Raw genomic sequence first — 25,592 nt, 5'->3', positions numbered from 1 at the left:
CAGAGCTTCAGGGAGGTTGAGTGACTTTCCAAAGTGTGTCAAGGTATAAATACAATTTGCAAAAGAAAAAATCTCCCTGTTGAAAATAAAGGAAGAGATCCCCTCCACACCCCCCCAAAATGGGGTTTCCCTAGTGGCTCAGATGGTAAAGAATCCACCTGCAATGTGGGAGACCTGGGATAGATGCCTGGGTCAGGAAAATCCCTTGGAGATGGGAATGGCTGCTGACTCCAGTATTCTTGCTTGGAGAATTCCATGAAAAGAGGAGATTGTTAGGCTACAGTCCATGGGGTTGCAAACTCTCATCCTTTTTCTTAGAGTATTTACTTCAGAAAACTTGCAAGTCTTTTTCTGCCTTTTTGAAACGTAGATAAATCTTTTTAAAAGCTAATAAGCCTCTTGCCAGCTTTACAACCCAGGAGTGTCTTTCTCAAGGACCTAGGCATCATCTCTTTGTGTTGCAAGTATCAAGGAAGACACAGTTTCTGTGGCAGGGTAGGAGCCTAACTTCAGTTAAGTCCTCTCTCCAAGTTGCTCAGCTCTATCATGGTTTAAAGATTTGAGTTGATTTTTTCTTTGGAAAAAGCCAGTGAGCTAATTAAGATCACATTCCCTATCACCAAGTGGATCTAGGATGGACTGTGTGTGACACTGGGTCCTATACTGTCCTCTTGCTTGAGCACTAGTGTTGTTCATCCTGAGAACAGGTATGGAGTAGGTGCTGACTTAGACCACTGCCAGCAATATAAAACACATTCCTGCTTAACGCTTCAGTTCAGTTCAGTCACTCAGTCGTGTCCGACTCTTTACGACCCCATGGACCGCAGCATGCCAGGCCTCCCTGTCCATCACCAACTCCCAGAGTTTACTTAAACTCATGTTCATTGAGTCAGTGATACCATCCAACCATCTCATCCTCTGTCATCCCCTTCTCCTCCTGCTCTCAATCTTTCCCAGCATCAGGATCTTTTCCAATGAGTCAGTTCTTCGCTTATCCAACAATAAAACTATTTTCTTTCTCTTCTACCTTTGTGGAGAGGTTTTCTGATTGGGGAGGAGATCTGTTTTTTAATTATATTCTCCCAACAGGTGACATATATAATAAATAACAGAGTAGGGATTCAGGCCAGGCCCTTGAATCTATCTGTTGCATCTGCCTGCACATCACAATTATTTATCTTGTGTATTCTTCTGGTTGTGCCCATGTCATACTGTTGCAAAGAAGCCAATTCTGACTCCATGTTGGAGCTGTTTCTTTGACTTGCTTTCCATTGCTTTTGTTATTATAATCATACACAATGGCCTGCCTCAGAGAATTCTGCCCCCCTGCCTGACTGTTAAACTAAACTGCCTTTGTTAAAAACCCTGTCCACCTGGAAATGCAGGAAGGAAGAAATTAACGTGTCCCCTGTCTGAGGCTTGCCATTCTGGAAGATGTTTGCAAGATAAACGGCCTTTTTACTTTGCTTCCTCACCTCCCCCTAATCTCTGATCTATAAATGAACCTGGCATTCAGACTCCCAGAAGATGGTTGAGGTGCCAGCCTGCCATCTTCTCAGTTAGCCGACTCCCCAGTTAGTCTCTTCCTTGTTCAACCCCTCCTCTCTCAGGTTCGTCGGCTGGTTAAACAGTGAGCAGAGTGAGCTTGGACTAGGTAACAATATCATTACTTTGAAAACGTCTTTCTCTGGGACATGGCCCTGTTGTGTCAACTGAATGGAAGTGGAACTATTAATGTGCTGTTTTAGGAATAAGAATAAACGTTATCAGAAATTGCCTAATTCTCACTCATTTTGGATATTTTGAGGTGTAAAAATTTCTGGTATGCTATAATAAGGGAGAATGATTTTAATTAAACTATCATAAATTCCACTTCCATCTCTCTAAATACATATTTTCAAGAAATACACTTTGTTTCATAATTATTCATCAAGAGTTATGCTGTTATTTTGATAAGTTATGTGTTAATAATTGTTGAAATAATAGCACAATCCAGGATAAATGTTTTGCTTATAACCTTAGGGTTCATCAATTTAAATATTTTGGGAAGAGTGGGAGGGACAAATTAGGAGGATGGGATTAACATATACAAACTACTACATATAAAATAGAAAACCAACAAGGACATACTATACAACACGGGGAGCTATATTCAATATTTTTAATAGCCTATAAGGGAAGAGAATCTGAAAAATATATATGTATGCATAATTGAATCACTGTGCTATATATCTGAAACTAAGACAACAGTGTATATCAACTATACTTTGATTAATATGTATATTTTATATATTAACATAATTTTTAATTAGATTATATTATTCATATGTTTTAAAATTATTTTTATATTATTATTTACATAATTTTTGAGTGTTAAGAAAAAAAATCTTAGAGGCCAGCTTGAAGAAAAATTCTTTTTTCTACTGTCTTCTCTAATAGCTTCAAAAGTATCACATACATATAAGGAATAAATTTAATGAAAGACATTTAAGACCACTACTCTAAAAACTACAAAACTTGGAGAGACATATGATGTTCATAGACAAGAAGATTCAGTCGCGTTAAGATAATCAAATCCCCCCAACTTTATCTATAAATTGAATACAGTCACAATCAAAATCACAGCAATTTGTTGTTGGTGGTGGTGATTTTGGTAGAAATTGGTAATCTGAGTCTAAACTTACACATGCCAATACAAAGATATAGAAGCACCAAGATTATTTTAAAGAATAAAGTTGAAAGACTTACTCTATAAGGTTTCAAAACTTATTGTAAAACTATAGTAGTTAAGACAGTGTGGTATTGGTATAAATATAGAAGGAAAAATCAACAGAACCAAGTAAGCAAGCAGATACTGACCTATGCAATATACAGAAAAAGAGTTATTTTCAATAAGTGGTTCTAGAGTAACTTGGGGGTTAAAAAACCTGTTAAAAATTTCAAGCCTAAAAATAAATTTTTACCCTATCAATTTCTGTGACAGGACAGAATAGAAATCCCAGTCCAAAGAAGAAAAGAAATGATGCAACATATGAAAATGTTATGAAATGAAATGTTATTTAAAAAAATCTAAAAAATCTCTATTTGTATTTTTAACGGATGATAGTGATATTTTGGTTTCATCAGATATACTTAAAAGAGTGATGCCAAGAGTTTATTTTAAAATGTCAACAAACGTACAAAGATAAGACACTAGAGACTGCATGCTTTTCAATAACTGATTAGACTTTGGATAAACATTTTAGATATCTATGTTAAAGATACAGAAGGAAGCAAATACTTTTCCAAAAATGCTTGAAGGGATCACAATCTAAACAAACAAACAAAAAAAAAGTGGAGGCTTACTGACAAAGTCCTCATGCATATATATTTCAATAAAAATACTTTGTATACCTATTATGTGCCAGATAGGATGTAAGGCTGATATAATAGCAAGTAACAGTTAATGTTCATTCATGTTTACTACATGCCAGGCACTGTCCTAGGCACTTTGTAAGCATTAACTGAATTCCTTCTCATCTCACTCCTTTGGAATAGGTACCCATAAAATCTGTCTTTCACAGATGAGAAAAGTAAAGCAGGAAAGGTTCAGCTATTTCTTCAGTTTATACAACTAAGGAATGAACAAGAAGGACACCATCTCTGCCCTCACAGAGCCTGCATCCATGAAGATAAGGGCAGGCCCATTTCTCTTTATCTACCTGTGAGTGTCACGTGCAAAGATAAGTTTCTCTTCTGCCCTCCCATGTCTTAAGAGTATCCTGTATTTCTGCAGGTCAATAAGAAAGTCAACTTTAGAGATATCTTCTCCTAACAGACTCCTGGGTCAGGCAGTCCACAGTCTTGAAGGTAAGTGCTTGATGGCATGACCTGTAGACATCTAAAGGATTATGAATCTGCCCAAAGTTTAGAGACAGGAATCCCTAAGCCCTGCCTTTGATTCTTTTTTGCTTAAGTACAAAATGGGTGGATTTGACTAGAAGAATCATATTAGCTCTTCTGTCTTCAGTATGCAAGCATCAAGAAATAATAAGACCCTGAGATTATCTTGTTTCCTATATGATGTCACATCTTCTGGTGTCACTTGGAGTTAGGGAGGAAAAGAGGCATTGTCTCCATTCATCTGTCAATTCAGTCCTGTTTGTGGAAGCATCTTTATGCCCACTTCTAGGCTAAGGTACTGTGAGAGATAAAGATATATATAAATAAGACTTTCTGCCCTCGGAGGACTCACAAAGGGTGGCGTTGGGGGATGGGGGTTGCAATCTGATCATAAATACCAAACACAGACTGTGAATTTGCTGACATCTACCTACAGAGTATCATGCTATCTTTCCCCATTCCTTTTCTTCCCCTTGTTCATCGTTCTTTCCTTCCTTGCCAAAAATGAGTTTCTCCAAATGCCTCCTTGCAGGGCAACTTTAAGGTGAACGTTCAGTGATCTGTGGATCTGCATGCTGCAGATGAAATAAATGAAAACCACTGTCTTTTATGATCACCATTAACTGATCTTTCATTTGGCCTCAATTTGTCCTCTCAAGGGGTACATGTGACTTCTGGGTCATGCTTCTATTTGGGGGATCAGTCAGCCTGTTTGCAGTTAAGCCTCCTAACTAACCTTCCAGTGATCTCTGCTCTTTCCATAGTCTGTGACCTCTTGTTCTGCTTTCTAGCCTTTTGAGGAGGTCCAAAGCCCTTGTCTGGTTTATCTATTACTTCATATCCAAAAGCATTTTGATGCAGATCACCCTACTTATTTAACTTATATTCAGAGTACATCATGCGAAATGCCAGGCTGGAGGAAGCACAAACTGGAATCAAGATTGCTGGGAGAAACATCAATAACCTCAGATATGCAGATAATATCACCCTTATGACAGAAAGTGAAGAGGAACTAAAGAGCCTCTTCACGAAAGTGAAAGAGGAGAGTGAGAAAGCTGGCTTAAAACTCTACATTTAAAAAATGAAGATCATGGCATCTGGTCCCATCACTTCATGGCAAATAGATGGGGAAACAATGGAAACAGTGACAGACTATTTTCTTGGGCTCCCAAATCACTGCAGATGGTGACTGCAGCCATGAAATTAAAACACACTTGCTCCTTGGAAGAAAAGTTATAACCAACCTAGACAGCATATTAAAAAGCAGAGACATTACTTTACCAACAAAGGTCCATCGAGTCAAAGCTATGGTTTTTCCAGTATTCATGTATGGATGTGAGAGTTGGACCACACCAAAGAATTGATGCTTTTGAACTGTGGTTTTGGAGAAGATTGCTGAGAGTCTCTTGGATTGTAAGGAGATTAAACTAGTCAATCCTAAAGAAAATCAGCCCTGACTATTCATTGGAAGGACTGATGCTGAAGCTGAAGCTCCAATACTTTGGCCACCTGATGCGATGAGCCAACTCATTGGAAAATTCCCTGATACTGGGAAAAATTGAAAGCAGCAGGAGAAACAGATGACAGAGGACAAGATGGTTGGATGGCATCATGGACTCAATGGATATTAGTTTGAGCAAGCTCTGGAAGATGGTGAAGGACAGGGAAGCCTGGCATGCTGCAGTCTATGGAGTCGCAAAGAGTCAGACATGACTGAGCGACTGAACAACTGTTCAGTCATGAACAATAGTCATGATTTAGCATGCACGTGCATAAGTACCTGCTAAGTGTTCTCAACCTAGTTGAAACAACAATAAAAATGCTCAGAAAGAATTTACTAATACAGGTGACTGATTACAGTGCTATATGATACTAACAACAATGTTTTAGGATCCCTGGAAGGTGGGATCAATGATGTATGCAGTGGCCCAAGAAGGCTTCATTGAAGATGTGAAATCTAGGCATATTTTAGTTCATGGTTCTACTTCCCGCGTCTGTGTCATCCTTTTTCCTCATGGCTGTCTTCCTTCTGTTCTCTACCATTCTCTGGACTCAAACTTGGATGACTTCTTTCTGTATTGTTCCCTAATGCATCTCCATTGCTAGGATAATACCTGACCCATCATTGGTCTGAGCTGGAAGAAATCTTAGAGACCACTCTTTTCATGAGTGAGTCCTGGAGAGGCTAAGAGATTGACCTAGGACTATACCCCTTGCAGGAATAGCAGGTGAAATCAGCAGGTTAGAGGCCCTGTCACCTGACTCTGGGCATGTCTGCACCATGTCCCACTGTCCTCTTCCTGTGCAGAAGTCATCTCTGCACCAGTGTGAGGCTAGACCCACTTACCTGGCTTTTAGCTTCTGCAATGAGCCAACTCCTTTTATCACTATCCAGTAGCCAAAGCTATTTTGGAGAAGAAAATCAGGCCCAGCAGGCTTGTTCCATATCTTATTGCTCTGCAGGCTGCTTTGCACAGGAAAAAGAAGCAAAGTGAAACAAAAGCCAAAAAGGGCCAAACTATTACATAATTGACATAAGAGAGTTACTAAGGATAAAGAGCAATCCAGCAGGGGACAGTGATTATTTTGAAGATTGAAATGGATGGACTAAGAAATGGACTCATTTAGGGGGGGAAAAGTGAACAATGTGACTGTACTATTTACACAGTATTATAGACCTTGGAAGCAAATATTCACTTTTTGGGATGTCATTTAACTTCAGGACAGTGTCAATTGTTCTGCCTAATTAGACATGTCAGTTTAATATTCACTGAAAACAAGACTTAGGGAAAACAAGTCATACAGAGTTCAAAAAATAAAGGAAAAATGTACAAGGCAAAAATAAAATGTCCATCATCATATGTAAGGGAGCATCTTTGCTGATGATAACTTGGACATTGAGTTGCTAAAACTTAAGCATCATGCAGTGGAAACCCATCTAAGAGCAACATAGGAAGTCTGAGGTTTATGCTTCTCACACAGAAAGAAGTTGCTTAGGAGACTGTTTAGGGCTAGTACAGCAGCTCAAAGAAGTCATAGTCTCTATAATACTCAAAATGTAGCTCTAGTCTTCATTATCACAAGGGAGCTGCTGAACCTCCATACACTGTGTCTGTATTCTAGGCAAGAAGTGGACAAGGGAAGAACAAAAAGAGCATGCTGGATTTTTATCAGAAAAACAATACCTCTCCCAGAGGCTTCTGGTTACATATTACTGGCCAGAGATATGTCATGAGGCCACTCTAGCAGCCAAGAAAGTCTAGAAAGTCAACTTTTTTTTTTTTGAGATGAGTGCACAGACTACCTGGACAGTGTTATCAGTAAGGACCAAAGAGGGAATAGAGGGAATGTGACAGAAGTATCTGCTACAATTAGGAAGCATCTTTGCAAAATGGCTTATATCTAATATGTAGAAACTAGAATGAACTTCCCAGGTGGTGCTAATGGTAAAGAACTCGACTGCAAATGCAGAAGACATGAGATGTGAGTTTGATCCCTGAGTAGGGAAGATCCCCAGGAGGAGGGCATGGCAACCCACTTCATTAATCTTGCCTGGAGAATCCCAAGGACAGAAGAGCCTGGTGGGCTACAGTCCAAAGGGTCGCAAAGAATCGGACATAACTGAAGTGATTTAGCACGCACATGCAGAAACTAGAATGTCCCAAACCAAATAGCACATGGCCTTTCTCACATGTTAAATGAGAGCTTATTCTGTCCATATCAGTGCCCTGGTCACTTGGAGGTAAACAAGCAAACAACATCAGTCCCCTCACAAAATGTACTTGTTTGTGTTTTGAGGAAAATGTAGAGCCAGCAGCAACAGGAGACCTAAAGACAGATCAACAAATAAACTTAATCTATACTGAGACCCAGGGTGGTAGAGTTAGGCTTAAAGCTGAAAGAAACCTCTGAACTTCCCTGTCCACCTTCCCATCTAGTGCAGTAATCCCTGACTCTCACCCCTGGCAGCTGACACTCTTGCATAGAACTGAAGTCCTTCCATGCGTGACAAGGGCTGGCTAGACAGACCCTCACAGCCCAGAGCATGGCCCCAGACCCTCACACCATCAGTGCCTAAGTCTGCAAAACACTGATGTATCCTTTACCACTTCCATAGAAGAGCTCTGTTTACTAGAATAGATCTTCCACATGCTATCTTGGAAAGACATTTCCATGAGATTCTACCCATGCCCAAGGTATGAGTTCAAATATTTGAACTATAGAAATTCTATCCTCCTTAAAACTTCTTTTAAAAATTCTCCCCAAATAGCCCTTAGCCCATTTACCTTCACAGCCCCCACAGCGTTGGTGACCGTGTTTTGTTGTACCTTTGCCCCCTTAAACTTCTGTGCTAGAAACCCACACAGTACTTAAGAGGTGCACCTATTTGCAACAGTGAACAGGGGAGTCATGAGATGCGTGGCCTTTTCTAGTTGCACTCAGTAGATGAGTGGTTTGGTTGTGATGCCACTGGACAAAAGGGCTTTTCAAATCAAGCACCATAGTTACACCCTCTCTCCTCTTCTCTGTTATGTAATCCTGTCTTCACCTACCCTTCCCTCCTCCATACTCCCTTCATTCTAGAATTCTATCCTCTATATCCTCCAGTCATGGCATTTTCATTCCTGTTTCTTTCAACCAACTGTTTTGGTAGCAATACTCCTTGAGGGAGGTTGCCACAAATTGGAGAGGTGGGCAGGATTCCTTTGCTCAAAGAGAGGAAGAGGAAGCCCCACAGGCAGCTCAGGGAGAGTGATCATATGTTAAGGAACCCTTCTGCTCATCTTCTCCTTCTACGTGTCTGCCACCTCCCTCCTTCCTGGTCTGGAGCACAGAGAGACTATCAGGCAGCGAACACTGCATGCAGAATGAAATTCTTTCACGTTTAGACCATTTCCTAAATTAGGCTCTTTGGGAAACTGTATTTAATTCAAGCTACTAAGATATTATTTAGTACATTGCTGCTTCAGGACACTAAATAATGTCACATTTTCAAAGCATAATGCCATTAAGGTTCATAAAGAACTTTCACGGAGGTTATCTCATCGGATCTTGGCAACCGCTCATGGCACCAGGTAGAGCATGTATGTAATCATTGTTTTGTGAGAATACAAATGCCCTGATCTGAGATCATCTCCTGACTATGTTAGAGGCAGAGACAGGCCTGGAACATGTGTCTCCTAACCACTTATTCAGAGTCTTTTCCACTGTGACATGAAAAAAATAAAGAGTTCCAACACATGATCTTTATGCTATAGATAAATATTTTCAGTGAAATCAGTTCAATGCAACTAGGCATACTGTAGCCCAACACAGTATTAAACCATCCCAGAAAGGAGAGAACAGTTAGTGAGATTCTAACCAGAGTGGAGTGTAAAATATTACGAAAAAGGAAGACAATTGTACTTTTATCAAACTGGCAAACTGCCACATCATTCCATTAAGACAGAGAAAAGTAATACCTGCTGGGGTGTTTTGTCTGGTCTGAAGTTTTCATGGCTGAATTTTGTTCCTTACTGCTTAAAAATTAAACCACTACACCTGAACGCTCATTGTGCTCTTTATCAGAGTCTTGAGAATCTAAATGGAAAATGAGTAGAAATGCTAGTGCCTGATGAAAGGTGGACAATGCTGGCCATAATAAAGATACTTTAGGACCTTGGTGGAACAAGATGATCTAGATTCCATTGGGGAAGACACACTAACATCTAAACCTCTTGAACACTCACTTAGTAGATTGTATCTTTGCAAGCACTGATACATGTCTATCCTATTAGAAGTAGTGAAGCTATTTCTCCAAAGGAACACATTTGTTGGAATCTTAAAAAAAAAAAAAATTAGCTCTAGATCTGATATCACTTGTGGGAAATTGAAGTGGGGTAGCATATATGTTTGACAGAAGTTAAAAATATGCCATTGCCTAGTATTCCATGCAATACATTGATTGAAGATATGTTTGTCTTGTAATAAATTCAAAACAGCTTAATTAGATGAAGTACATAGTTCTTTTGAGATTCTTTACAGTACTGATTGACTATCATTTCAAGAAATGGCATATTTCCATACCCTATTAAATAATAACTTATGACAGCATCCACTACATATGCAAAGTGATTAAGAGAAGTTCTTTGTGGGGTGGGGGCCCAAAGCAAATATCCCTTTACAATTGTTATCAGAAAGGTGTCTATAAGGAGATCCTAGTGAAGAAATATTTACTATTGAAAGAGCGGCCTTTTAAATGATTTACCACCAGCACAGTTAGAATTTAATTCAAGTTTACAGAGTCCAAAAATTGCCAAACTTCAGATCCACTGCATTAATCAATGGTTTCTAGAAGTCAGCCATGACCCAGTAGAGATAATTTACATTTAGAGGTAAACTTCAAACAGTGGAGATTATTTGGATATTTAACAGATTACTTATCAGGGCAGACCTCTGGTTTAGACATTTTTAATATTCACTATATTTTACCAGCCTCAAGCATATCAAATGATTCACTGACAGATCTCAGCTCTCTGGGTAGGTTTGAGACACTGATTCACTGGCAATAGTTTATCGTGTTATTGTTACAGTACAGTTCAGTCACTCAGTCTTGTCCAACTCTTCGTGACCCCATGGACTGCAGCACGCCTGGCTTCCCTGTCCATCACCAACTCCCGGAGCTTAATCAAACTCATGTCCATAGAATCGGTGATGCCATCCAACCATCTCATCCTCTGTCATCCCCTTCTCCTCCTGCCTTCAATCTTTCCCAGCACCAGGGTCTTTTCCAATGAGTCAGTTCTTCGCATCAGATGGCCAAAGTATTGGAGCTTCAGCTTCAGCATCAGTCCTTCCAATGAATATTCAGGACTGATTTCCTTTAGGATTGGCTGGTTGGATCTCCTTGCAATTCAAGCGACTCTCAAGAGTCTTCTCCAACACCACAGTTCAAAAGCATCAATTCTTCAGCACTCAGTTTTCTTTATGGTCCAACTCTCACATCCATTATGTGACTACTGGAAAAACCATAGCTTTGACTAGATGGACCTTTGTTGGCAAAGTAATGTCTCTGTTTTTTAATATGCTGTCTAGGTTGGTCATAGCTTTTCTTCCAAGAAGCAAGCATCTTTTAATTTCATGGCTGTAGTTACCATCTGCCGTGATTCTGGAGCCCAAGAAAATAAAGTCTGTCACTGTTTCCATTGTTTCCCCATCTATTTGCCATGAAGTGATGGGACCGGATGCCATGATCTTAGTTTTCTGAACATTGAGTTTTAAGACAACTTTTTCACTCTCCTCTTTCACTTTCATCAAGAGGCTCTTTAGTTCTTCTTCACTTTCTGCCATAAGGGTGGTGTCATCTGCATATCTGAGGTTATTGATGTTTCTCCCAGCAATCTTGATTCCAGCTTGTGCTTCCTTCAGCCTGGCATTTTGCATGATGTACTCTGCATATAAGTTAAATAAGTAGGGTGACAATATACAGTCTTGACGTACTCCTTTCCCAATTTGGAACCAGTCTGTTTTCCCATGTGCAGTTCTAACTGTTGCTTCTTGACCTGCACACAGATTTCTCAGGAGGCAGGTCAGGTGGTTTAGTATTCCCATCTCTTTAAAAATTTTTCAGAGTTTGTTGTGATCCACACAGTCAACGACTTTGGCGCAGTCAATAAAGCAGAAGAGGATGTTTTTTGGAACTCTCTTGCTTTTTCAATGACCCAATGGATGTCGGCAATTTGATCTCTGGTTCCTCTGCCTTTTCTAAATCCAGCTTGAATATCTGGAAGTTCACGGTTCATGTACTGTGTTATTGTTATCAGCCTGCAAATTTTCAGCTTAGCCCAGCCTTAACTTACTCACTTCAAATAAATAACTTGAAAGTGACATGCCTTTGAGGACCAACTTATTTTTTAAAATTTGGATCCCTATACAGTAAATTTTTTATCAATTTTTATTTCTTTATGGCTGTGCTGGGTCTTCATTGCTCCGTGGGTTTTTCTCTAGTTGCAATGCACGGGCTTCTTATTGTTGCGGCCTCTCTTGTTGCAGAGCACAGGCTCTCAGACACACAGGCTTCAGTAGTTGTGGCACAGGGGCTCATTAGTTGTGGTTCCCAGGCTCTAGCCCACAGGCTCAGTAGTTGTGGCACATTGGTTCAGTTGCTCTATAGCATGTGGAATCTTCCTGGATCAGGGATTGAACCAGTGTCTCCTGCATTGGCAGGTGGATTCTTTACCACTGAGCCACCAGGGAAGCCCCCTATACAGTAAATTTTTTGAAATAGAGCCCTTGATCCCCAAATTCTCCCTTACAGCTAGACTCATTCAATGTGGATCAAGTTCCAGTCAAGGGTTATATGGGAGACAAACATGAAAGAAAAAGGTGAGAAGCCCTGGGAGAGGAGCTGTCCCTTGTACCCCTGAAAATATAGGAAATCAGGAGGGAAATGTCAGGAGATGGCAACTTTTCTCCGCTATAAAACTGAGAGCCTGACGAATGTTGACTATATGATCAATTAAGTATGTGCCTAGTACATGGAAAGTGCTCAATTAATATGACTGTCAAGGTGAGAAAGAAGGAGAATCAAAGAGAAAAGAATAATTAGTCTGGACTAGTAGACTGGAGAACTGAGTTTGGTCAGAGCATCATGCCTGTTCTGAAAAAGGGAAATGAAAGCAAACTCTTATATCAGTATTTTAGTTATTTTCAAAGTAATACAGAAACACTCCAATATGACATTACCACCTCTATGCTTATCCCCCATGCATGTTAAAGCAAATTAAATTTCATGCCAAATCAACCAGGCAGTCAGTGAACAGCACACTTTCAATCTCTAGGATTCAAGCTGATTGCTCTGAAAACAGAATTCAGCAATTGGACAGCACTGGTATCAAACACAGTCCTCTTTAATAATTTCTCCTGACACCTTGTTTTCCCAGGAATGTGGCCCCTGTGAACTGTAGGCTGACTTTTTGCAAGACAGTGAGGGATTTTATTCCCATCTGCAACCCAGACCCAGCAGAAAATCATAAGCTGACCTGGTGAGGGCATGGATTCTTTCCCTTGGCTATAGGTTAGCATCACATTTAGGCTCTGGTCACCTGACAACAGAGGCTTCCCAGGTGGCTTCTGTGATCAAGAACTCACCTGCCAATTCAGGAGACTCGGGCTGAGATCCCAACTTGGGTTCTATCCTGGGTAGGGAAGATCCCCTCGAGGAGGGCGTGGCAACCCACTGCCGTATTCTTGCCTGGAGAATCCCATGGACAGAGGAGACTGGTGGGCTACAGTTTATAGGGTTGCAAAGAGTCAGACATGACTGAAGTGACTGAGCATGTATGTATGCACCTGACAACAAAATCATCTACCCAGGGAAATAAATCACTTTCAGTGTCCATTCTCATCAAATTTAACTACATTTGCAACTGTGTTGTGTGACTGTGTGTGTTTCATTTTTGACCTTAATCCCACTTGCTACAGTAGGAACTTCCTTTTATTCTTTAATCCTCTTCTCAACAGTTATGTGGATTCTAACAAAATGCATATTAACTGTTGGAGTTCAAGAAAACATAATGATCAAACTCATTTTTTCCCCTTCAGTTTAGGTTTCAGGTCATCTGAAGTGTTAGTTTAAATCCTGCATTACACCATATTTAGAGATGTTTCCAGAAGGGTTGCTACATGAGAGTTTTAACTAAACTTAAGTTCCCTTGTACTGAAATGCAAAAGCCTTACATTTAAACATCTAGAAGATGTTTGTCACACTTGAGGCCAATGTTAGTGTTCACAGAGGGTCTCAAATTCCTAAATGTGAAACCACATCTCCTCATTGAGATGTGGTAGCTGGAGCTCTGGGGATGGGGTCAGCAGTTACCTTTCAGATACTATCAAGACATGGCCAGTGTTCAAATTGGCTTCAAGTGCTTTTAACACATTTACTTATCAATTTACATGGAAATTCTAAGGTGGAAAACTATTCTTTATAAGTTACTACAGGGTATAAACTGTGGGACTTGTTTAGATGGTTCAGTGGAAGAATGAAGAACAGAATCTATGTAATCAAGACAGGTTCTTTTGTTTTTAAGTCGAATGATGCAATGCTCTATGGGCCATTTCCTGAATCAATAGTCTGGTACTTGATCTTCAACACAGAATGTACAAACATATAATTATTTTACAACAACTATAAGAAATCTGAATTAATTATAAGGAGTATTCATCTAGATGATGGGAGAGTTTTAGAGAACTTAATGAATAAGAATGCTACTATATAAGCCTTCCTGTTTTATTTGGAAATCTGTGTGAATGCCCTTGGTTGCCAAAGGACTCTGTTGACTACTGGCATTTAGTGGGCAGGGCCGAGGATTCCAAAATTCCTGTAAAGCCCCTGCCATCCCTCCTATTTATTTACGCATTCAAAATGCCAAAAGCACACTCCCATTCCCAAAGCATTGCTATTTTGAGTACCCTCCCTTTACTCTGCAGTTATATCTAAATGATGCTCTCATAGAGGATCCATTCATACTCTGTACTTAAAATATCCTCCTAGAATTCACTGTTGTTGTTAACGAAGCATCTCGGCAAATCCTTTATAAATGCAGGCTATATAAAAATAAATTTCAATTTAGCCCCTGGACTAGTCATCACAATTTTAAGTAAGTAAACCTGGAAGAAAACTTCTTAATCAAAAAAGAATGGAGAAGAGTGATAATTCAATGTGGGGGAGGGGGAGGGTCGGGGGGGGTAAAAATGAACAGGAGAGAGTACAGTATGTAGGGATTTAATCAACATGAGGTGATGATGATAAAGTCAAGGGCAAAGGAAGCTAGAGAAGTCAGGAAAGATTGAAGGGGACTTGGGAAGCAGGAGAAAGCGTGGAGGTGGGGAGAGCGCTGCTTCTATAGATTTTTGGTAACCATGGTGATGAGAGGATAGCAGGTGATCAGGATGTGGGGCAAGAGCTCACCTACCAGGATCACCATTTTCTTTCCTAGGATATTGGTATAAGGTTAAGAATCTAACATAATATCAGAAGACACTCATTCCCGATAAAGAAATGAATCAACAAAGCTGCCTCTCTATTAACAACCTCCCAGGTACAATGCTGTGGAAGCATGTGAAATCATCGAGAGCAAAACTGTTCTGAAGCTAAGCTCCTTCTCAGATGTATACAAATTCTATCTCTGAAAAGAATTCAAAAGAATAAGAAAAACGGCCAGATGAAAGAATCTGTGTTTTTAGGCAGAGAATTTCAGGCTCCATTAAGACAATAAGAACAGGCAGGGACCACAGATGGCATGTTCCTGAAGCTATCATCTAACCAGCTCAATGGTCTCCCAATTGATCCAAGTGCCTTTTACACTTGGCTATGAAGTAGACACCAAAAACCCCAGCAAATTCATCTGTTTGTCCTTTACATTGTGTCATCTGAGGCTCTGTATAAACTGAAAGACCTTGTTGGTATTTTCTACAGCAGCCTTTTCCCTTTCTTTGCTTAGAGCTTGTCTCTCCTCTGTCCCTTCCCTCCATCTGACCAGAACAGCAGCTTTCAGTGAAGCATCTGCTTCTTGGAAAAATGTTCCAGGACATCTAACAATCATCACAAAGCCCTGTGCTACTCAACCACTCTCAATCCCCCACCTTGTCTGTTTATTACTATTTTGAATCAGAGCCACAGGGCATATGCTGCCTTTACTCAGTGATGGTTAGTGGAATGGCTTATGCGAAATTTTAAAAGCTACATATAAAAAAGGCTACATAAAAATAAAATAAAACCCAATTGCTTTTCAAAAGTTGCTATTAATCATATACAGCTAGGTTCTGGGGGAAATGAGCAGATGAAATAGAAAAGTATGGGCTTTAATAATTAGATAAAACTTATTCAAATGCCAAATTCAAAACCATGGCTTTTTCAGTGGCCAGTTGTCCAATTTGGACTATTACTTACGCTTTAAAGTCACAGTTTTTGCTCTGTAAGAGAGATAGGTGAAACTGGAGCCCATTATACAGAGTGAAGTAAGCCAGAAAGTAAAACACCAATACAGTATACTAACACATATATATGGAATTTGAAAGATGGTAACGATAACCCTATATGCGAGACAGAATGAGAGACACAGATGCATAGAACAGTCTTATGGACTCTGAGGGAGAAGGTGAGGGTGGGACATTCTGGGAGAATAGCATTGAAACATGTATATTATCATATGTGAAACAGAACTCCACTCCATGTTCGATGCATGAGACAAATGCTCAGGGCCGGGGCAATGGGATGACCCAGAGGGATGGGATGGGGAGGTGGGAGGGGGGTCCAGGAAGGGGAACACATATAAACCCATGGCTGATCCATGTCAATGTATGGCAAAAACTACTACAATATTGTAAAGTAATTAGCCCCCAACTAAAATTAAAAAAATAAAAAATAAATAAAAAATTTAAAAAAAAAAGAAAGACTTTGAAAATATAAGGTATCAAATGATTTCTAAAATATTTGGATTCAACAAAACATATAATGAACTCATTTCTATAAAAAAGAGAAAATAAAGGATTTTTAATTTCAGGAAAAAAAAAAAGAGAGAGATGGGAACAACTACTGCATGGCATTGGTGGAAATCTTAAATGACAATCTATAGACTATAAGTAAGTAAGTAAGCATAGTTGCTCAGTTGTGTCCGACTCTTTGCAACCCCATGGACTACAGCTAACCAGACTCCTCTGTCCATGGAATTCTCTAGGCAAGAATACTGGAGTGGGTTGCCATTCCCTTCTCCAGGGGATCTTCACATCCCAGGGATTGAACCTGGGTCTCCCGCATTGCAGGCAGATTCTTTACTGTCTAAGCCCCAAGGGAAGGCTATAGACTATACTTCCCTCTTAAAAAGCATATTAGAATGTGAGATTCAAATTAAACAAACATTTTCATTATTCCAGAATAACCATATAAAGCAAAACAAGTATGTCCATTTTCAAATGAGTAGCTAGATAGATAAGGTGGCAAACTAAAGGAATTATAACTTTTCTCTGATGATTCTCAAGATAACTAATATCATATAAATAGATAAAATTTAAATGGAAACTTGTGGCTGGTACAATGCCAGCTAACTTAGTCATCCAGTTGTGTCTGACTCTTTGCGACCCGATGGACTGTAGCCAATGAGGCTCCTCTGTCCATGGAATTCTCCAGGCAAGAATACTGGAGTGGGTAGCCATTTCCTTCTCCAGGGGATCTTCCCAACTCATGGATCAAACCCAGGTACCCTGCACTGCACGCAGATTCTTTATGTCTGAGCCACCAGGGAAGCCCTAATGCCAGGTAACTAACTGACAGTCTGTTGTAAATATCAACTCTTATTATTACCAACATGTGCTGGAGATGCTTTCTTGTTCTGCTCTAAACCAGGTGCTATCAAACTGTTGTACATTATAACCACCTGGGCTGCTTTGAATGTCCTCCATGACCAAACCGAAACCCCTATATGATCAAAATCAGGTTGTCTGACAGTAGGACACAGGTATCTATCAGCCTTTGTAAAGCTTCCCAGGTCATTCTAATACACAGTCATGTCTGGAAACTAGGGTTTTGACCAACCCTTCCAAAAAAAAAAGAGAGGGGGTAGTTAATGTACAAATGAATCACCTGAGGATCTTGTTAAACTGTAGATTCTGAGGCATTAGAAGGAAGGCAGTACTCTAGAAACTACATTCCAAAAATGCTCACAGGGAACGCTGATACTCTAGTCCCACTTTGAGTAGCAAGCTCTAAACCAAAATAGTGTTGACAGGTTAGTATACACGTGGCTTTTAAGACACAGAGTGTTACTTATTTCTTTTATTCTTTATGAGCTCAAAGAACACACAGTTACTTTACTTACTATTAGCCTTCCCACCCCCTCCCAAATTTACCATTAAAAATAAGCAAGAATCTGAGACATATGATGAATTTCAAAGTCAAATATAAATGGATTAGGTTGGATTATTTCTGTGACTTCTTCTCTCTTGTGGCGCTGACATTTGCAGCTGTTAGTCACTTAGTCGTGCCTGATTCTTTGCGACCCCATGGACTGCTGCCCACCAGGATCCTCTGTCCATGGAATTCTCCAGGAAAGAATATAGGAGTGGGTAGCCATTCCCCTCTCTAGGGGATATTCCCGACTCAGGGATTGAGCCCAGATCTCTTGCACAGCAGGTGGATTCTTTACTGACTGAATCACCAGAGAAGCCATTGGCAGGTTCACACATGGAACTCAAACACTCTCTCTGCCAAGGTTGCCCTAGGCTAGTTTTATAAGAAATCTGTACACTTATCCCAGGGTTTTAGCTGGATTTCCAGATAAATGACATAAGGGAGGGCTCAGAGAAATAAAACCATAGATGTTTGTTTTATAGTGTAAGGTGGGAAAAATGATCAAGTATTTACATGAAGGAGCTAGTGAATTTAACATGCAACTCACTCCCATGTCCTACATCTCTGATTTATGGTTTTGAGACCATTTCCAACAGAAGGTGCCAGCACCATAGAGGGCAGCATGCTGAATCAGCCACTGCAGTGCTCACTGATTGCTTTATAGCACAAGGCTTGGTTTATCTCTAGCAGGAAATATGAGTCCACTGATAGCAAAGACTATTTACTGTATCAGCTTCTCTGTAGCCCTTAATCAAGCCAGGATCCCGCATGTAAGTCCAGATCTTCAAATACTTCCAGCAGAAACACGGGCACCCATAAATTCTAAATTCACAGAGGCTGCTTTCCTTGGGAAGTGCTAAGGGCAAGATTCTGCCATCACTGAACTTCTCAGCAACAAATGCACCGTTTTGTTCAGTACATGAGGGTGCCTAGTTAGGAGATGGATGCAGAGTTCTACATGGAAAAATTTTGCAACCCCATGGACTGGAGCCCTCCAGGCTCTTCTACCCATGGGATTCTCCAGGCAAGAATACTGGAGTGGGTAGCCATTCCCTTCTCCAGGACATCTTCCCAACCCAGGGATCAAACCCCAGTCTCCTGCATTGCTAGCATATTCTTTACCATCTGAGCCACCAGGGAAGCCTAAATGGGAAAAGCAGGAATTAAAAGATCACTTCTGGCCCTTGTACATAAGCCTCCTCCCAAATATGATCTTGTGGTCACTTCCTCTTTAAGGTTTATAAAAGTTAGTGAAACATGTTGGAAAGAGAGAAGAGAAAGAACAAAGAGAGAACTCAGAATATGAGGAGTATGGGCAAAAGTTATGGAGATTTCTCCAAAAAATGACTGTCCCCTTTCTAAAATTATACAAGCACAATAAGTATAAATGAGGATCCAATTGCAAAATGAACAAAGAGTAGGTTTTGCTTGTTGCCCCTTTTTTCTAGGCCAGAGATGATTAACAAGGAGTTTTGGGGCAGGAAAAGGGTCCCTAGGTGGATTTCAGGGGATATGTTAATCTCAGAATTTAGGTACCAGAATATATGTGTATAGCATCTTTTCTTTGGGGGGGGGCGGGTTTCCATAGGTTTCATTAAATCTTAAAATAGTTCATAAATCTATTAACTAGAAAAGTTTAAGAAGTATATAGCCATTCATTCCAAATTTTTTTCCTCAACTCCTACTCTGTATCAGGCACTGAACATACACCAGTGAACAAGACAGGCAAATACCTCTATTTCCCAGAACCTTACATTCTTGGTAGGGGGCAGGGGAGCGGTGTACCAAAGCATAATTAATAAGTACCAATAACAATTAATAAGATAAGTTAAAGAGAGCATATTTGATGGCAACGTGTGCTACAGAGGAAAATAAAGTGGAGGAGACAGTGAAAGCCAGTATTTCAGAGTCGTAATTTAAAATCATTTTGGCAAGGTAGGCCTTACTTTGTTCAGTCGCTCAGTTGTGTCCAACTCTTTACGACCCCACATACTGCAGCACACCACGTTTCCCTGTCCTGGACCATCTCCTGGAGCTTCCTCAAACTCATGTCTATTGAGCCAAAACTCAATTGTGTCCATTACCACACAGTTGCTCTCATTTCACATGCTAGCAAAATAATGCTCAAAATTCTCCAGGCCTTACTTAATGGGTGCCATTTGAGCAAAGTCTAGAGGGCTTAGGGAAATGAGCCACGGATGTATCTGGGATGAGAACCTTCCAGACAGACATAATTGCAGATATAAAAGACCCCTAGGCAGGAGCACACCTGACAAGTTCAAAGAGTGGCAAGGAGACCAGTGTGCCTGGAGCTGAATGTAGAAGAGAGAGTGGAAAAGATTGCTTCAGAGAGATAGAGGGGATGGGGCCACAGCGAGGTGGCTGCAGTTCATTGTGATGATTTGGCTTTCACTGTAGGTAAGACAGAAAAGCTCTGAGGGGTTTTAAGAAGGCGATGATTCACTCTGACTTTTTTTCAGGATCACCCTGGTTATTATGTGAGATTAGAACTGGAGAAAGTATGGCGAAGGCAGATGCAGAAAGAGCCATTAGGAAGTTTTTGTAAAAACTCAGATGAGGCATGATGGAAACTTAATAGTGATGGGAAATGGTGAGAAGCAGTTACTTCCTAGATATATTTTTAGTGTAGAACCAACAGGATTTGCTAATGGATCACATATAGAATGTGAGAAGAAGAGAACTTCAAGATTTTTTAAAGAAAGCAATAGCACAGAAATGTCTTTGATAGATGCTGAAAAATTAGGAAGAGATGGCTGGTTAAGACTTAAGTTTTGAAATGGTAAGTTTGAGAAGCCAGTAAAATATTCAAGTATTGACATTCAGCATGTAGTTGGGCATAGGAATATGAAGTTCAAGGGGAATGTTTGAGCTCAAGATACACATTTGGGAATCAACAAGTATACACATGATCTTTAAAGCCTGACCCTGGATAAAATCAGTAAGGAAGTAGATGTAGATGTAAGTAAAGGTCCAAAGACTGAGGCCAAAAGCACTTTAGAGTTAAAACATCAGGGAGATGAAAATGAATTAATGATATAAGTAGAAAAACTTTTTGAATAAATGTGTCATTATATTTTGGCTGTTAATTTCAGGATCATTCCAACTGTTTGCTCCCTGGCAAAGCCAATTTTGGCAATGCTGCCAATTAGCTCTTCCAGCGGCAGTTTTGTTTATCTACAAGGAAAGCTGACTCCCAAGTGCTAGTTCACCAAGTTCCTTAGAGGGCAGAAGAGAACCAGTGTTGGAGACTTAATTTTAGCTATACCTATCTATTGTCTGGATGACCAAACGCCAGGAGGTGGTCATTTGTTGTTGTATTTCTTAATATTTTTATAGTGATACAATTCATATACCATAAAATTCACCCAAACCCTACAATTCAATGGTTTTTAGCATATTCACTGGGTTGTTTAACCATTAGCACAATCTAACTTTGTAACATTTTTACACCTCCAAAAGATACCCCTTTACCCAATAGCAGTCACACCTCATTTTCTCCCCTTGTCCCAGCCATAGGCAACTGCTAATCTTCTTTATGTCTCTAGATATGCCTCTTCTGGATATTTCATTTTAGGGGAATCATACTATATGCAGTCCTTTTTGACTAGTGCTTTTTTTTTCATTTTGCATAATATTTTTAAGGTTCATTCATGTTGCAGCATGCATCAGTATTATTGACAAATAATACTCCACTGCATGGATATATCACATTTGTTTATCCTTCAGTTTATGGACATTTGTGTTCTTCATAATTTTTGGTTATCATTAACAATGCTGTTACAAACATCCAATTACAAGTTTTTTTATACAGACTTATATTTTCATTTCGCTTGAATTATATATAGGTCCCATGTAAACTATATTTAGCAATTTGAGGGATTACCAAACTCTTTTCTAAGGTAGCTGCACTATTTTACATTCTCATCAATAGTGAATGACGGTTCCATTTTGTTCACGTCCTTGCCAACACTTATTATATATCTTTTTGATTACCTCCATCCTATTGGGTGTGAAGCAGTATCTCACTGTGGTCTCATTAATATTTATCTAGTGACTAGTGATGGTGAACATGTTTCCTGGTGCTTATACACCACTTTTAAGTTTTCTTGGACAAAGATTTATTCAAATTTGTGGTATTTGAATAAAAATTGTCTTTGGTTCTTGGCACACAGCTATTAAAACCCTTCTACTCTCTACAGTGATCAGGATCCCTGTAGGCAAATGAGATGACTGAAGGCTAGGAGCCCCTCGATCACTTCAGGATGGAGGATGATCCCAAGAAAACACCAAAGCTTGATTAGAAAGTGGAAAATTCCATCTCAACTCCTGACCGCCTGAGAGGGGAAAGGGACTGAAGATTGAGTTCAGAGTGTTCACAGTGGTTTAATGAATCAGGCCTATGTCATGTAACCTCTAGAAAAATCCCTCTAACAATGAGGCTCAGAGAACTGCTGAGTTGACAAACGCAATCAAGCGCCAGGAGGGTGTTGTACCCCAACTCCACAGAAGGATAGAAGCTCTTGGGCTCAGGACCCTTTGAGATCTTTTCCCATGGACCTCTTCAGTGAATGAGTGAGTGAAAGTTGCTCAGTCATGTCCAACTCTTTGCAACCCCATGGGCTCCTCTGTCCCTGGAATTCTCCAGGCAAGTATACTGGAGTAGGTAGCTGTTTCCTTCTCCAGGGGATCTCCCTGACCCTCTTCAATGGGTTGTTTATTTGCACCCTTTACAACAAACTGGTAAGTATAAACAAAGTGCCTTATTAAGTTCTATGAGTCATTCTAGCAAATTATCACATCTGAGGAGAGATCTGTGGGAATCCCCAATTTATAGCTGATCAGCCAGAACTATGAGTGGCTCAACTATTAGTGACTGAAGTGGGGACATTTTGTAGGACTGTATCCTTAACCTGTGGGATCTGGTGCTAACTCCCCGTAGGTAGTTACTGAATTGATCTGAATTATTGGACACCCAGTTGGCATCAGAGAGTTGGAAATTTTCAACTTTCCGATCATGCCCTGGGGGTTTCCCGGTGGCTCAAGTGGTAAAGAATATGCCTGTCAATGTAGGAGACATAGGAGACATGGGTTCTATCCCTGGGTCAGGAAGATCTCCTGGAGTAGGGAATGGAAATCCACTTCAGTAGTCTTGCCTGGAGAATCCACGGACAGAGGAACCTGGTGGGCTATAGGCCATGGGTTAGCAAAGAGTCAGACACAACTGAGCACACGATGTAACCATGCTTTCATGTTTTCCTGGGATTAGTCCCCATCCTGAAGCTATTGTTGGTGTTATAAAACACCCCACAAAGTATTTGCTCATTTTATAACTGTTATTTGTCTTTTTATGGTTGAGTTTGTACAGTTCTTTATATATTCTAGATACAAGTCTATTATCAGATATATGATATGCAAATGTTTTCTCTCACTGTGTGGGCTGTCTGCACTTTCTGGATGGCATCATTTAAAGTATAAAAATTCTCATTTTAATGAAGTCTAATTCATCTATTTTTTTATAGTCACTGTTGAGTAGTGGTTTGATTAATTTCAAAACCACTTCATTTTCACAAAGATAAAGTTTTCTTCTTTACATTTTATTTATTTATTTTTGGCAGCACCACTGTGTAGTCAAGTTCATGCCCCCTGTAGTGGAAACTGGAAACTGATTCTGAAACACTGTACCACATTTCATTCATTTCAATGAATGAAACCAACGATATATATTGAATATTCATTGGAAGGACTGATGCTGAAGCTGAATCTCCAATACTTTGGGCACCTGAAGCAAAGAACTGACTCACTGGAAAAGACCCTGATACTGGGAAAGACTGGAACTGGGAGGAGAAGGGGATGACAGAGGATGGTTGGACGGCATCACTGACTTGATGTACATGAGTTTGAGCAAGCTCTGGGACTTGGTGATGGACAGGAAAGCGTGGTGTGCTGCAGTTCATGGGGTTGCAAAGAGTTGAACACGACTGAGCAACTGAATTGAACTGAACTGATAGCTGATTTACAATGATGAGTTAATTTCAGGTGTACAGCAAAATGAATCAGTTATTTATATATATATATATATATATATATATATATATATATATATATATATATTCTTTTTAAAATTATTTTCCCATTTAGATTACTACAGAGTACTGAGAAGAGCTGCTTGTGCCTGGTTTTCTATTTTGAATATAGCAGTGTGTACATGTCAATCCCAAACTTAAGAACTATCTTGTCCCTCCCCCTAACCCCCTGACAATCATAAGGTTCATTTTTGAAGTCTGTGAGTCTGTTTTAAAGTTGTTTTTAAGACTAAAGCTGTTTCCAAGAATGAAGTTTTTGTTTTGATAGTGAAATCGAGTGTCAGAAGGTCATCATCCATATTTGTGGTGCTGCTATGGGGTACCGCTGGGGGCTTATTTATAAGAACACAGAAAGGAGCAACTTTGGAGAGGGGACATTTATGCTATTGACGCAGAGTTTGTGAGGACTATCCCAGAGTGTTTGGTTTGGACAAGGCTACCCTTTGCTCTCTGAAGAATGGGGGGGTATTAGTTTCTCCTGAGATTAAAGCAGCTCTTCTAGCAGCAGTAGCAAAAGCCATGCAGGTGCCTCTAGAAGATCATCTTGCCCACCAACACCAGCACCTTTGTTCCCTAGCAACATGCTCTAGCATCAAAGGACTTTTGTTTTTGCAGGCAGTGGGAGGTCAGCTCTTGGTTGGTTAAGAAGCAATTCAACTAGATTTGGACTTTCTCTCTTTCATCTCCCCTTTTCTTGGAACAATAGTGTGATCAATCTATCATTGATATGAAAGTCTGTTACTTCTTTATTGCCTGCATGTTAAGTGGATTCAGTTGTGCCTGACTCTTCAGGACCCTACGGAATGTAGCCCGCCAGGCTCCTCTGTCCATGAAATTCTCCACGCAAGAATACTGGAGTGGGGAGCCATTCCCTCCTTCAGGGGATCTTCCCAACCCAGGGACTGAACCTGGGTCTCCTGCATTAGCAGGTGGATTCTTTACTGTCTGAGACACCAGGGAAGCCCACAATATATCACCTTAACACCTTCAACTTCTATTGATTTTCTTCATGAGAGGTAAGAGGAGAAAAGACCCACTTCTCCTCCTTCCAGTGAAGATCAAAGAAAATTATGAATATAAAAACCCTTTGAAAAATGAACTATTGTAAAAGTGTATTCACAATAATCAGAATTTTGCCAAAGGCCTCTCTCTTAAAACCACAAAGCTGCAGACAGCAAAATGCCACAAGAGACTTCACTGAAAGTTATCCTGACTGTTCCTTCTCTACGTGGCTCACACAGATGAGCAGGTTCAACGAGTTCCTTCCCTAGGAGATGCTGATGCAGAACCAGGCTTGGGAATCATAGGTTGTAGTGATCTAACCACAGGACTGCTTTGTTGTTTATAGTTATTATCCATATTCATAAAGAATATAACAAATACTGACAGATGGAGCCTGACTTTAAATGACAAAGATTGCATGAAAGAGATGAACCTTGTCAGTCAAAAGAAGAAAAAGACCAAAATAAGTTATTCATTGTCTCTTAAATTGCCTGTGTGTTTGATGAGAAAGCATCATATAGTCTGTAAGAACAATATCTGACACTGACAAGAAGCTACATTAATAACTTGGTGGAGCCCCGATGTTTAAAGGTATCATCTTTAATTAATAATGTTTAGAAACCAGCTCCTCAAAGATACAAAAGAGTTCCTGAAGATCATGCTGACAGAAAACAACAAAACCAAATATCTTAGACCTGTGTGCTGTGCTTAGTTGTTCA

The 25,592-nt window shown here is 40.0% G+C and overlaps 2 protein-coding genes across 18 annotated transcripts in view; one reads left to right on the top strand and one right to left on the bottom strand.

The window, feature by feature from the left end:
- The window catches only part of CTNNA2 (catenin alpha 2), a 1,291,223-nt gene that overhangs the window by 319,691 nt on the left and 945,940 nt on the right, over window positions 1–25,592 (bottom strand). The window lies entirely within an intron of this gene.
- LOC145547317 (uncharacterized) overlaps window positions 1–25,592 on the top strand; it is a 75,793-nt gene that overhangs the window by 46,710 nt on the left and 3,491 nt on the right. Inside the window, exon 6 of the mRNA XM_081596617.1 lies at window positions 3,776–3,849. Within this exon, the coding sequence (XP_081452743.1) occupies window positions 3,776–3,849 (74 nt within the window). The remainder of the gene's footprint in view (window positions 1–3,775; window positions 3,850–25,592) is intronic.

Source organism: Giraffa tippelskirchi, chromosome 4 (assembly GCF_054371585.1).
Source record: "Giraffa tippelskirchi isolate mGirTip1 chromosome 4, T2T-mGirTip1v1.2.pri, whole genome shotgun sequence".
In the NCBI taxonomy this organism is placed as follows: Eukaryota; Metazoa; Chordata; class Mammalia; order Artiodactyla; family Giraffidae; genus Giraffa; species Giraffa tippelskirchi.
This window is presented reverse-complemented; position numbering and strand designations above follow the sequence as displayed.